The 14,867-nt window shown below is 39.1% G+C and overlaps 1 protein-coding gene across 4 annotated transcripts in view; it reads left to right on the top strand.

Moving 5' to 3' along the window:
* The window catches only part of TBC1D8B (TBC1 domain family member 8B), a 97,768-nt gene extending 85,466 nt beyond the window's left edge, over positions 1–12,302 (top strand). For 2 of the 4 annotated variants that reach the window (XM_074207623.1, XM_074207621.1), the window contains 3 exons: positions 9–65; positions 6,939–7,036; positions 11,566–12,302. In XM_074207623.1, the coding sequence (XP_074063724.1) occupies positions 9–65; positions 6,939–7,036; positions 11,566–11,967 (557 nt within the window). In that variant the 3' untranslated portion in view covers positions 11,968–12,302. The remainder of the gene's footprint in view (positions 1–8; positions 66–6,938; positions 7,037–11,565) is intronic. The other 2 variants (XM_074207625.1, XM_074207622.1) reach the window with 2 other exon arrangements.
* Positions 12,303–14,867: the final 2,565 nt, after the last annotated feature.

The following is a 14,867-nucleotide window of genomic DNA, read 5'->3' as shown; positions in this document are numbered from 1 at the left end:
CCCTCTAGTTTCCTTATCTGCACACAGACAGGAAGTAGGATCAGCGAAAAGCAATCCAGAGAAAGGTAACAAACAAGCCTTTGGGAGTTCATTTAATTATTGTGCTGTGTCCAAAAGTCACAGTGGTAGCAACCATTACTGGTATTCTGATGCATCCATTCCTAGTCACTTGGGCACTTGATCAGTTGGTACAGACAGGAATCTCTCTATGCCATCTCCTCCTGCAAGACTTTTCTGGTACAGTGGAAAGAGCATTGATAAGGGAAGCCTGGGATTAAGAATCAGATCATACCTCCAATGCTTCCTGCCTAGGTGACCCTTTCCTAGGCTTCTATTTTCTCAACTATTTCGATTAGTGAAATTGGACTACCTAGTCTCTGTTGATCTCTTATACCTCTAGATCTAGGTTTCAGAATTCCTCCCTTGGGGACCTCCTCCACAAGTTGGGTCATTTTCTTGCCCTTTTGGTGTTTCTTGGACATGTAAGAAACAAAGTCGGTGCTTTTGTTTTCAGACAGTTCTTGAGTTCTACAACTTCTTGTATAGATTTTGCTTTAGCCATTTATTTTATTGCTTCACTAAATTTTGGAGTTACTTGGTTGGAGTAAAAAATGGGAGTCAGAAGACCCACCTTATTTTAAAATATTCTGGCCATGCTACTTAAGTCTTACAAATTTCAGAAAAGCATCTTGGACTTCTTATTTATTTGCCCAAAAGATTCCAAATATTTATTATTCAATTCACACCAATAAATCCTGATGACTATATTTTAAAAACAAATGCATTGCAATATATTTGGTAAAGCACTCTATAACGTTTGTGTATTGAGAACATTTCAAGAAATTATGCATGGAACAACTCATCATGTGGCCAGTGAACTACCAGAAAATTGAAGCTATCAGTTTCTTCTCCCCCATACCCCAGAGTTGGTCTAAATAGCAATAGAGGAAAGAATACAGAAGGATGCAACAGGGAACTGAACCTTCACTTGCCCCTTATCCTTTTTCTTTTTCAGCCTTGTCACTCCCACTCCTAGAAAGAATTTACTCACTACCTCTCCTTCCTTACCACCCATTCACTTCTCAGTCTCTTTGCAATCCTTTGACTTCCAGTCCCACCTCTCAGTTAAAACTATTCTCTCCAAGGTTACCATTGCTCTCTTAAACACCAAATCCCATACTCTTTTCTTAGTCTTTCTCTTTGACTTGTTTTTAAGTTTGAATGTTATTTTTTGTTTTGTTTTGATTTTTGGTTTTTGCAAAGCAATGGGGTTAAATGACTTGCCCAAGATCACACAGCTAGGTAATTATTAAGTGTCTGAGACTGGATTTGAACTCGGGTGTTCCTGACTCCTGTGCCACCTAGCTGCCCCTACGTTTGGATATTGTTAATCATCCCCTTCATTGAGCACTCTCTTCTCCTTCAGTGTTCTAGCCCAACTTGACTCAGGCCAATCCAGTGCTTTATGTTCAGAATCGGAATGAAACAAGACTCTTGCAAATGATCTAACAGTTAACAACCAAAAGAAGTTTCTGAGAAAAAACTGAAGCATATAGTATTGATTCAGCTGACCATAGCTTTCTTGTTTCTGTTGATCATATTGGCCTAGTGACCAAGTCTCCTCGTGGGCTGGCTCTTGTACTTAGGCCAGTTGGAAACAGCATCAGTGGGTGACCAAGACAGAGTCTGCTGAACCAACTAAGTCTGGAGGATGGTATCAGTACTTTTTGAAGAATAATGAGCCATAACAAGCCTAACCTCTATGGCAAATACTGTTCCTAGTACATTTGAATTCAGTGGTCCTTTTGCTTCCTCCATCTGTGTGTTTCTCAAAATCTCCTTTGCCGCCTCATCATCTACCTCCTGCCTTTTTTCAAGCCCTTATCCAGAGCTCTTTTTTGATCTATTTCCATACTCTCTTGATGATCTGAGCATCTCACATAGGTTCAAAATGTCTTTTTCTCTGCAGATGATGCCAGAGATTAATCTCTTTAATTGATCTCTAGTTTCTAACTTCTAAATTCTTAATTTCTACACTTGACCCTTCTAAACTCCAGCCTTATCTAATCAATTACCTGCTGAATATTTCCTCTTAGATATTCTCCTGTAAGCATCTCAAGCTCAGGATGAGCAAAATGTAACTTATGAGCTTCCCCCCCATGAAACTTGCTCCTTTTGCTGACTACCTTATTTCCATTGAGGACACTACCACTTTCTAGTCATCCAAGGTTGGACCCCAGCATTGTCCATCCATCTCATGTAGTCAGGTGCAACATCTCTCAGATCTGTTGTCTTCTCTCATATCACATGAATACTAGCCTAGTTCAGGCTTTCATGTCCCCTGAGCTATTATATTAGTCTCCCAACTAATCTCCCCATTTCTAGCCTTTCTGATCTCATCCAGTTGCCAAAAGAACCTTCCTGAGATATAGCTCTGCACTTGTCATGCCCTGCTCAAAAATCGTCCATGTTCCCCCAGTGCTTCCGGGATAAAAGAAAACTTCCTTATGCTTAGGCCCTCCGTAATCTGGTTACCCCAAACTATAACTAGGCTAGGGCAAATGGAACTTTGTCAAGGCATGACTAGCAAATTGATGTTCCAAGTGTCTAGAGCAGAATGACTACGAGAATGAAGAGGATGAAATGGGAGGGTGGGAATAGGACAGCCAATGCTTTGAGCTCTTCCATTTAACACAATTTACCTGGAGTGCCTTCCCTATGGGCACAGACCTTTTCTCCTGTGGACAGACCTCCCTAAAGGAAGCAGGAGGAGATAGGTGCCTAGCACTGTATACAGATGCTGGGGTTGGGGAGAATCTACATTTGACCTTCACGGTGTGTACACACTTGGGGGGATAAGACTGTGCTTCTCCTGGGTCAGGTTTCTTATTCCAACTACCTTCATGCCCTTGCCAACCCAAACCTAGAATAGGGCCACACCCACTCTCAGCATGAAGAGGAAATGATGGGTACCCAGGGTCACAGGAGCATGCTGACAGGGAGAGTGATGGTGATGGTAGAGGAGAAAGTCAGATGGATAGGAAAAGATGTTAATCCTTCCACCCCACCCTCAACTTGCCCTAGTAGCCATGCATGCCTAGCTAGCACCTAGTTAGGAAGACTAGTTGAAATAATAAGGTTTCTTCTATGCTGTTACCTTTCACAACCAAATTTCTAGTAAAATCTCATAACACTCTTTATATTCACTTCTCCTCCTACTCATGTCTCAATCCCTTGCAGTTTAGTTACTGTTTGTGTTTTTACACTTCAGACATTTGTGAAAATGACTCCCCCAGCCTCCCACAGGACCAATCCTCCCTTGTAATGAAGAAAAATATTTAAGAAAAACACTCAATACAGTGAACTCATCTGATTCTCTAGCCAAGGGATGTCCCACTCAAATAATCTATACAGAAAGATCTCTGCAGGTGGCACATTGACCTAGTTTTAAAATGTAATGCTCTCTTTGTTTTATTGTCTTTTTACTTATTTTGTTAAATATTTTCAATTATATCAGTAATACCTACAGTTGTATGATCCAGGTGCTATGTGTTTGATGCTTCAGCTGTGCACAACACTCAGCCCTAGTATTCCTCTACCTTTCTGCTGAGAGGAGGAAGGTGTATTTATTATCTGATCCCTAGAGTCATTATTGGGTTTTAGTTCCTCAGGTTAGCTCCTTTTTTACTGGTCTTTTCATCGATGTTGTTGTTCTTTGTTTTGTTCATCCGGTCCTCCTCCCTGCACTCTCTCAGTTAAAAGGAGTTCTCCCATATTTCTCTGCAATACTCATACTTGTCATTTTGTATTATATGATGATCTTCTATTGCTTTCGTGTATCATGGTCCCACCATATACCTAATTTCAGAACATCTCTTATCCTCCAGAACATGAGATCCTTGAGGGCAGGCTTGATATCTATATCACCTAGCAGAGTTCCTTGAGCATAGGAGATACTTAATAATTACCTATTGACTTTATCAAACTGAGTGAAATCAGCTTCATAGCCAAGAGTAAGGAGATTGTTTTAAAATTCAGAGAAGAGATCCCTAAGATCCCATTGAACAGTGTATCTGCCAGGAAAGATAACCAAGGGAAGAGAGTCTCAGCAAATGAAAATCTGTCTGTCCAAACTTAAGATGTGATATTAAAAACATAATACTTGACTGAAGTCATACCACAGGGACCTCTCTTATAATCTTAGATTCAAAAGAGACAGACATGAACTGTGGAAGCAGCAGTAAAAACTTAGGATTGGGGGGGGGGGGGCGCGGCTAGGTGGTACAGTGGATAAAGCACCAGCCCTGGAGTCAGGAGTACTTGAGTTCAAATCCAGCCTCACTTAATAATTACCTAGCTGTGTGGCCTTGGGCAAGCCACTTAACCCCATTGCCTTGCAACTGCGCCCCCCCCAAAAAAAACCTAGGACTGAAAAAGAGTACAAAAGAATGGCTAGACCTGTTAGAAAGAGTAGAGCCTAATATAAGCTAAAGGTTTTAATCCATGCCAGGAACAGTCCAAACAGACCTATTTTCTGGAGTTTTATGCTTCCTTATATTCTGGTAAAGATGAGTATCTTTTATAAGCTCTGAAGGGCCCTATCACAACTCTCCCTCCCACTCCTGTTGGTTTGGCTACCTTCCTCAGGTTTCTAGGGAAACTCCCTTAAGGTTAGTAGAGTTCTTCAAATGCTGTTGGCTTCAGCCCTGATTCAATGTTGGACTGAGCCTCTAATATCAATTAGTATCTCTTATTTCATTGATCCCAATGATTAATGATCTAGCTTAATTTTGAATATTTTATTTGTTTTCCAATTATATACAAATAGTAGTTTCTACCTAACATTTTTGTAAGGTTTTGAATTTTACAATTTTCCCCCATCCTTCCCTCCCCCCTCACCCCCACATAAGGCAATCTGATCATCTTGACATTGTGATTCAGTATCATTTAACCAATTAACACGAATTAACTTTTATAAAGAAACATTTAATGAAGATATAGCCAAAAAAACCCAAGTACAAAATATCCCCCCCTCCCAAGTAGGAAGACTGTAATCTTCACCCATCCCTGAACAGAGTAGGCTCAAACCTAAAGCATTTGCCCCCTCACCAAATTTACTTCCAAATGTGGCATGGTCAACAAAGTTGATCTTGAAAATGATGTCTTAGCTGCTGTACTCAAGTCACTGCTGGCTGGGGCTTATTCTTAGAAGCTTCTCAGGGCTTTCTTTGCTTACCAGGTCTGGCTATCTGAACTAAAATTTACTCTTATCACTATCCCTTTCACAGGGCTCTCTTCTGATCATCTGAAGCTCATAGGGCTGTATCCTAGTTCATGTGACATCCAATATTCTTTCACCTAAGACAGAAAAGAAGAGAAATATAGCCATGCTATGTGCCCATGACTTCATGTCTACCTGGATGAGAAGACATTGCTCACCTGTCTCCTCTTCTTCTCCTCCCCTCCACTCCCCTTTCCTCTCTCTTCCTTTTTCTTCCTTCTTGCCTCTTTACTAGAATGAAGCCAGGCACGAAAAGGAAGAGAAAGTTTGTTTTGTCTAGTTAGTATCATTTTTATTACATGCTTAATTCTGTCTCAAGCCAATCAAGTGAACATTTCTTCACCACTGAAAACAGTCACAGAATAACTACATATGTTCTCAAGTGAAACACTGGGCCCTTTCAGCTTCCCAAATGTGTGTTCTCCCAGGATTGAACCCTCATTGGCTTGTCTCTCATTACTGAAGGAAAGACACAGAAGAAGGTCCACTCCTTGAAGTAGAAGGAATGACAGGCAATGGAGAGAAAGCAGTTACTCAACTGCTCTTTTGCCTCCAATTCCTTGTGTCAAAGAGAATGATCTGCAAGCAGAAAAGGGTTGAAGAAATCAAAGCTAGTAAGAGATTACCTGCCAACTGTCATTGAATTCAGAACACCTAGAAAAATTACCCCCATAAGAGCTGAAGGAGTATTCCCAAGCCATTATTGATCATCTTTGTGGTTTCCTAAAGAATGCAGGGCTCTCATATTAATTCCTAAAAAAGGGGGAAGAAGGGAACTTGACTTTAATCCTAGGCCAAGATGTATAGCTGAGTATTAAGAAACTTTGTCAGGATAGAGCACGGGCCCTGGAGTCAGGAGTACCGAGTTCATATCCGGCCTCAGACACTTAATAATTACCTAGCTGTGTGGCCTTGGGCAAGCCACTTAACCCCATTTGACTTGCAAAAACCTAAAAAATAGAAACTTTGTCAACTCTCTGAAATCAAAGTAATATTTCCTATTAGCCAGTATGGGCTCATCAAGAATACAATTTGTTTTCTTTGATAAGATTTCTAATCTGATAGATTTTACTCATGTCCTGGTAGACAAGATGGAGAAATATGGTATAATTAGTAGGTGACTCTTAAAAAACCATTATCTTATTATGTAATTTTGCTATCTCTTATACTTTGTTTTTTTTTCCTTAAGGATATGATCTCTCTCTCACATTACATTCAACTTAGATCAATGTATACCACGAAAACAATGTAAAGACTAACAAACTGCCTTCTGTGGGTGGCGGGGGGGAGGGAAGCAAGATTGGGGGAAAATTGTAAAATTCAAAATAAATTTTAAAAATATTCGGTGGCTGCAATTGAATGGACACAAAGAGAATTACTTAGTAAATCAATATTTACTTGGAGAAAGGTCTCTACTGAAGTATCATGGGCATGGGTCTTTGACCTATTTTAGTTAAGCTCTTTATCAGCGATTTGGTAGAAGATATTGATGGTATGCTTTTCAAATTCCAATACTGAAGAAAAATGAATATTCAATGACCTAGTTCAGCATCAGTCGATTTCAGACTGTTGTAGTAGTAACAGCAGTTCATTTTCTTACTTGGGTAAATGTGTAATAGTGGCTTGTTCATGATGAAGTGTTTCTATTCTCATTCAGGCAGGGGAAAACTCGATGTTCAGGCATATCTAAAACAATGGCAAGATGAGCTTTTTAAAAAAGAAGAAAACATTAAGGATTTGCCCAGAATGAATCAGGTAGTTTCAAAACTCTTTTTTTAAACTCTTATTTTCATGTGTGTGGGTATGTGTTAGCCTGAGTTACAAACTTATATAACATACTGTGTGTTATGTTTCCATAAGCACCAAATGAGACTGGAGGAGTGGGAGCTGATGAGTTTTGTCAATGATTTTGTCTCTAGTCACTCAGTTGTGTCTAGAAATGGAGTTTTCTCACAGATTACTGATTGAGCAAATTTGTACTATTGATAGGACTAATTCGTAGACCCTAGGTGTACTTTTAGGGCACCATTTATAACATACCTAGTTTGGTTGCCACCTTTCCAAGTATTAGACTCAATTACAATTATTAACTTTCAGATATTCTTTCTCAGTGATTTGTTACAGGAACAAAATGATGTTAGTGGCAACATGTTAGCTCTTAAAATAACATCTGTACCCAAATGTCCCAATGCCTTCTCCTGTTTTCAGCTGTGTCAAGCTCATGTGTTTGATTCTTGCCTACTCTACTGTTGACATCAGGCTATATATAATTCTGGACACCCTCCCATTCACATTACTTAAATAGTATTCCAGTTTTCTTCAAACTAAACTAAAATCTGGCAGCCTACATTGGTACAGGCCAACTTCCACCAAAATATGGAGGCTTATTGAATTTGGAGTTCTTTTCTGTAGGTCAGATGATTTAAAGCCTGAACTATATACTTTGAGAGGAACCCATCTGTCTGATGGCCCAGAGTCACAGAATATCAGAACTGAAAAGACCTTCAGTGTCCATCCAGTCCCAAAAAAAGCAATCCTGAAAAGCAATTCCTTCTGTAACAAACATAGCAAGCATTTTTTAGAAGCCCTCCATTGAGGGGAAACCCACTGCCTCCTAATGCAGTTATTCTATTTTTGAATGATACTAATTGTTAAGGAGGGTTTTCTTTCCAGGGAGCCTAAATTTGCATCTTTATAAATTCGAACTCTCCTCCTAGGGCAGGAGATGTATAGGGGAATGACTAATGTAAAAATAAAAAGCACCAGTAATGTGAATGTCCTTATTATGTCTGTAGTGTGCGTGTGTGTGTGTGTGTGTGTGTGTGTGTGTATACATACATACATATATATATATATTATATTATATTATATATAGTTATTATTTGCATTGCTTTCTTCGAGTAGGCTGTGAACTCTATGAGGAGCCATGTTTTTGTTTCTGTTTTTCTCCTCCACACTTAGCACAGTGCCTGGCCCAGAGTAAGCACTTAAATGCTATTTGAGTGATTGATTGATGTGCATACATACAAAACTGTGTGGTGTGGTGGAGAGGAGTGCAGCCTGAGAGCCAGGAAGACCTGGTTTGAATTCTATCTCTGACAGACACTGACTGTATGGCTCTGGTCAAGTCACTTAACAGCTCAGTGCCCTCAGCAGGTCTCTTAAGTTGCAGAAAAGGTGCCAACCCTCATTGATAGAAGAGTTTCATATGAGTATACACACATAGTAGCCATATAGCTACTGGCCCTGTAATTTTTGTATCAGGCATACCTTCCCTGAGCCATAGTCTAGTCTTCATTTTCATCTCACCAAGTCTGGGATCAGATTTACCTCTCTGGTTTAGGCCCCTTACATTGCTCTTATTTGTTGCCTGTACTTTAGGCAATATGAGCGTTGGATTTAATTATTTGCTCCTTTCTTGGATGTGCCTTCTATAAACTTCTGGATGTCTCACCAGTTTTTCTTCTTTCTACCTTGCATCAATGTAGCAATTAGAAAATCAATGATTTCAGTACATTCTCAGTGACAAACACTGAGGCCACAAAGAGAAATGCAAAACAATCTCTGATCCCAAGGAACTCTCAGCTTAATTGAAGGAGTCAACACACAAAGGAGAAAGCAGCTACAGTGCAGGTGACAAGGCCCAAGGCCCTTTACTGTGCAACAGTGAATCAGATGGCAATATATCTTCTTTTGTGCCATTTCCATTGATTACAGACCCTATTGGTTTCCATTTGACATCACCCAGGACCTGCTTTCTGAGGTCCTCAAGAGCTATGATTACACACTTTCCAATATTTTTGGCTTAGGTAGCCTTCTTCCTCCTCCTTACTTTGTAGTCTAAATCCCATTTGAGTAGATTTGCAAGGCTCCAGACAAATGCATTCTTTTTTTAAAAAAAATTTTTAAAATTCTAAATTTAATAAACATCAAAAAAACATGAATTTTCCCTATAGAAAGTAGAACAGACAAAGATGATAATATGTGGAGCCACAAACCTATCACAAATCAACTTTCTTTTTTTAAAAAGTAATTTACATTACTTTCAGAACTTCTTTATCTGTGTTTCCTCCTGAACTTTCTTCTCCTCTTTTCTAAACGTTTTTGGACATTTTTAGGATACTTCAGTGGTATTCTTTTTGGGGGTGGGTGGGAGGGGGGAAGGTGGCATAACAATATTATTAGTACTGCCTTCTTCCCCTAACCCTGGCCTCAAATAAAAAGAGAAAAACAATCCTTATAGCAAGTATGCATAGTAAGCAAAATATATTTACACATTGGCCATGGCCAAAAATGTATGTCTCATTCTATACCCTAAATCTGTCATCTCTTTATGTCAGGAAGTGGGTAGCATGACTCATCATTGGGCCCTCAGAATCAAGGTTGATCATTGCCTTGATCAGAGTTCTTAAGTTTTCTGATTTTTTTTAATGGTGTCATTATTGTAAAACTGGTTCTTCTTGTTCTGCTCACTTGACTCTTCCTTGGTTCATACAAGCCTTCCCAGGGCAAACAAATACATTTTTACCAGCCTGAGGCTTCTCATCAGGAACCTGTCATGCCTATATTATTATGGTTCCATTCTCAAACCAACTGTTCCTTTCCCAAATGTGTTTTCTTCCTTCTTTCTCATGCCTTCAGTGAGCAGCAATAAAGTACCACCTGTGGCCCTACTATATCAACCAAGGCCTTGACATCTTTGAAAAGACTTTCTAGGTCCTTCTGGCAATGTCATTTGTATCCATAGGAATCCCCAGAAGTGGGTAATAGTTATTTATTTGAACAGGTCTTGGGAAAGACCCTGTTGCATTCTATAATCACTGCCACTCTCATAATGGGAAATACCACAGAGTGAGAAAGGAATGTGAATTCCAAAGTAAACAGTTGCCTTTTTTTAACCCAGAGTTTATTAGGGTAGTTTTATGAGTTGGTTTTTGACAAATAAACTTCTGCAGGAATCCTCTGTTGTTGAAATCATTAGTTAACATTCACAAATTATATAAATGATATAAAATGCCGATAGCTCAACTTCCTTATTGCCTCCTAATGTCTCAACTTTATTCCATTCCACCCACAATCTTCATAAAAAGGGTGCTTATTTGTGCAAAGGTATTTATAGCTGTATGGAATAGGGAGAAACTGGAAGGAGGCCCAACACCCTACTGCTGGGGAAAGGCCAAGCTAACTCCAGCATGTCATTGCTATGGAGACTGTATCACCATGAACAATAACAAATGCACAGAGGGTAGAGACATCTGGAAACGTCTATACAAAAATATTGTGGCCTGAAAAGAGCAGAACACGCCCAACAAAGCTATGCATAGACTATAAACTGTTGTATACATCGATTTGAATTTTCAATCTGAAAGCTCAGGAAAAAATTGAAGTGTTAGTTGCTGATAAGTTGCTGCTGTCAATATTTAGAGGTCTTTTTTTATTGTTAAGTTGATTAAACAGCATTTTTAAAAGAGTAAGTAGTTCATCACTCTACTGGACAAATTCATAAAGTCATTCTTTCTTTTAAACGTGCTGGTCGATCAAAGCATGTCTGTGCTGCGCAACTGAGAAAGAATATCATCCTGTGGCTAAAGCTAGTTACCTGACTCCCATGGAGTCTTCCAGTTGATGTGTACTGGTTGAACTAATGTGATTCTCCCCCCACCCCCGCCATGGGTGGAGATCATTTCATTTTTGTCTCTAGTTCTAAGTAATACAATAGTACCAACTGGGTCAATATTTCCTAAATGTGCCAGATCAGAAAAACCAGTTGGCAATTAGCCTTGGAGTAATGATAGGAAAGTATGTGGGAGATAGAAATTTCTGCTCCTTAGTAGAGAGACTTCTCTGATATTTTACCCTGATTTGTGTGACTTAAATTTTATTGACACCTCTGGTTTTCGACATCATAATCATTTATCAGCATGCACCACATTCCCCCCTCCCAATTTGATGCCTCCTTTACGTTAAAGAAAATCAGTTAGAACAGATCAACTGAATAAGTGTATCTGACAATGAGAGAAGGGAATACTGGGAGAAAGGAAATGACTTTTGCCATCTGTTCTCCATAACCAGGATTGATTGTTGCAATTGATCCAAGACTGACTACCTGTTGAGTGTTCATGCTACTGTTATTTGACCCCATCTTTGTTGTGACAGTGAGGGGTCTCTAGATCAGCAGTTACATTGGGTAGAATTCCATCTTCTACAAAGCTCACTTCTCATAAATGTACTTCCATAAATTATTGTACAATATTCTGTTGTCATATCTATTTTATGTCTCCTAGGTACAATTTATTCAACTCTCGAAGACCTTTTATAACTTGTTCCATGGACATCCTGAAGAGGAAAAATTATACCAGTCCATTGCATTTGTGACCAACCTCTTGCTTAGGATGGAAGAAGTAGGGAGGAGGCTGCACAGCACAATGTCACTCACCAAAGAGAAGACCAATGACTCTGCTACCAAAGCGGACTCTAGTAACCACACCACCTCTCAGAACACCGAGGCAGCAAAGGAGCCCTCCCCACTTAAAGAAGAACATCAGTGGTCTTTTGCTTTTGAACAGATCCTTGCATCATTGTTAAATGAGCCTGTGATAGTGAGGTTTTTTGAAAAACCAGTAGATGTCCAAGCCAAGTTAGCAGATGCAAAAGCCTCCCAACTGAGTTCTAGAACCAGGGTATAATTTACTAGTGTGGAATACATTTTTACCAAGGATTGCCTGAAGTTTACCAGGATCCATCTAGTCAATCCTTGTGATCCCTGGGAGCAAACCTCAGGGATTTAGCTTTATATGTGGCACAGATCCATTTGAAGGAAAGCAAGGTACCCCAAAGCACAATTTCATTCTTCTTCATAATAGTCTTAACTTTTAATATTCACGACAAGCACTTTTTATATAACATTTTACTTCATCTGTACCATCTTAAGAAATTTTGTTTATGTCACCCCTAAAAGGCACCACTAAATATTCAGTTATTCAGTTTGTGTGTGTGTGTGTGTGTATATATATATATATATATATATATATATATATACATATATATATATATAAATTAGTAGTTACCTATGAAATAGTGTTGAAATCTTCAAGTTTTCTGTTGTGTTTGTATGCTAGTGATGCTGCTTTGTCAATCTGACAGAGCCTTGTTTTGAATTCTATATGTGCCTCAGTCTTGTGTAGATGCTAAAGTGCTTTAGCAAATAGAGCCCTTTGAGCCTTAATTGTCTAAAGAATATTGCCATTTGGTGATTTTGTGCCCAAGTCTTAACTAAGTGACTATAATTATTTTTTTAAGTTTATCCAATATTATCTTCTAATGATTGTTCTGGAGGGATTTCCAACATCAATCCAGATACGGAAGCCATCTGTTTCTCTCTTTCCTGCCTCCTTCTAGGCAGTGTGGCATAATGGACAGAGAGTTGGCCTAGAAACCAGAAAGACCTGAGTTCAAGACTTCCTCTGAGATATACTGGCTATATGACCCAGGGCAAGTTACTTAACCACTCAGTGTTCTAGATAGCTCCAAGTCTCTTAAGATGCAGAGGAGATGCTGACCAGCTTTAGCAGAGAGTCTTTCCTTGCCTGTGAGTTATCTGTACCAGTGAAATAATAAGTACATTCCCTATTCCATGCCCCCTCCCTCACAATCTGTTTCAGATCTTGAAGCCCAGCATTAATTGTACTTTAGCAATATGGAATCAAGAGGAGGAAGAGACTTGTTTCTTTGATCTAAGAACTGAAGAGACTGTCTGAGGAAGCATCTGTGAATCCAACCCTTTAAAGGAGTTTGCATTTTGCTGATTATAAAGGGAAATTCCTAAGAGCTTTGGTCTCCTGCTTTTGTGTCTGTGAGGTAACATACATATTGACAGACATATCTGATGGAACATAATATTCCACATTTGTTCTCTAAACCAAGATCGATATTAGCTATGTAACCTCAGACAAGTCTCTTATCCTCCCTTTGTTTCCTCTTCCATATAGCAAAGAAATTGGATTAAATGATCTTGTGTGGGACAAATGTAACCACTTAAATAAATTTCAGAGATTTCTCAAGATGTGAAGAGAAAAAGATTTATTCGATTCTCAAGAATCGGACCCCATTCAGCCTTAAAGATGGAGAATGAGATAAAGGGACAAAAGACCCTAAGGTCTCATATACCCTAACTCGGTCCACCTCCTCCCCAAAGACTCATCCTGATCAGTGAGGAATGTGGTCTTCACAATCTAAACAGGTAAACTAATCTAAAGAAAAAAGCATATAATTAAGAGACAGGATTATCCCAAGGAATGTATGGACTTCCGGACTTCAACTAATAAAACAGGGTCAGTTGACTCTTTACATTTTGGTCATGATACCCCAGAATTTGCTTGTCAGGGGAGGAGGGGCAGAAGAGATATATAACACACAGTTCAACTATTTCTAATCTATAATATTCTACTGAAGAAATCTCAGGCCTTATCCCAATCAATCTCTATTGAGCTCTGAGATTCTAGGATTCTCTGTTGTTAATGAAGATGAAGAATTTCCTTTTTCCCCAACAAATTGTGTTTTCTGCTTTTTTGTTTTCACATCCCCTACAACTTCTGATGAATCTCTTCTTGGGGAGCCATCCCTCATAATAAAGAAAAAAAAACAAAGGAAGAAAAAATAGTTTCACAAAATGAATCCACATAAAATATCTAGTTTGTATGCAAAAGTACCAGCATCCACTTCAAATACTGGACTCTTACCAATTGAACTTAGTCTCAGATTATGCTGCTTCAAGTTGGGAGAATGCAAACCCTTTGAAATCTGAAAGATTAAAGCTATGCTCATCCTATCTTCCCTGCTTCCCCACTCTGACCAGCCTCATTCTTTCATAATCAGTCAGAAGAATGATTTACCTTTGAAGAGCTTTGGTCTTGGCCATTTCACACATTCAAAGAGCAAGAAATAGTAATAGTAACTGGTGTTTCTGTAGTGCTTTAAAGTTTGCCAAATCTTTCTGTAATGTTTTCAGTTAGACCTTGGGAAAATCCCTGGGAGATTGGTATTGTACATATTATCTCAGTTTTTCAGATGACAAGATTGAGATTCAGAGATTTGATTCCAAGGTCACATGGTTTCACAGATTCAGGTCTTCCTGAGCCCCATCCCAGTTCTCTGTCCACTATGCCATGTAACAACCATATATGGCTTTCTAATTAGGGTACTGGTGTGAATCAAGTCAACTCTGAGTGCATGGGGCCCTAAATCTAAAGTGTTTGTTAATGGTAAAATGTCTCCTTGGGTTGATTTGGTTTGATTTCTAATTAAATAGCATTCAGATCTGCTTATTCTTGATTGGACTCTAAGTAGCTGACCTACTGAAAATCCCCTTAGTTTGATTTGGTAAAACACTCCCTGGGGTACCACCTTTCAAACATGTTCAACACTGATTTACCAAAGCAGTCGCAGCTTTTGGGGTACAGGCAGCAGGGTACAATCAACTTTGCCTTCTTTCAGAAATAAAGTTTGTTGAAACATTCCTGGCTTTCAGAATACTTACCCAAGATTGCACAATGGCTGTTTAATTGGCCTTAAAGTGCACACAGTGCTG

This window comes from Macrotis lagotis, chromosome X (genome assembly GCF_037893015.1).
Source record: "Macrotis lagotis isolate mMagLag1 chromosome X, bilby.v1.9.chrom.fasta, whole genome shotgun sequence".
Classification (NCBI taxonomy): Eukaryota; Metazoa; Chordata; class Mammalia; order Peramelemorphia; family Peramelidae; genus Macrotis; species Macrotis lagotis.
Note: the sequence above shows the minus strand (reverse complement) of the source record. Positions and strands in the feature narration are given on the sequence as shown.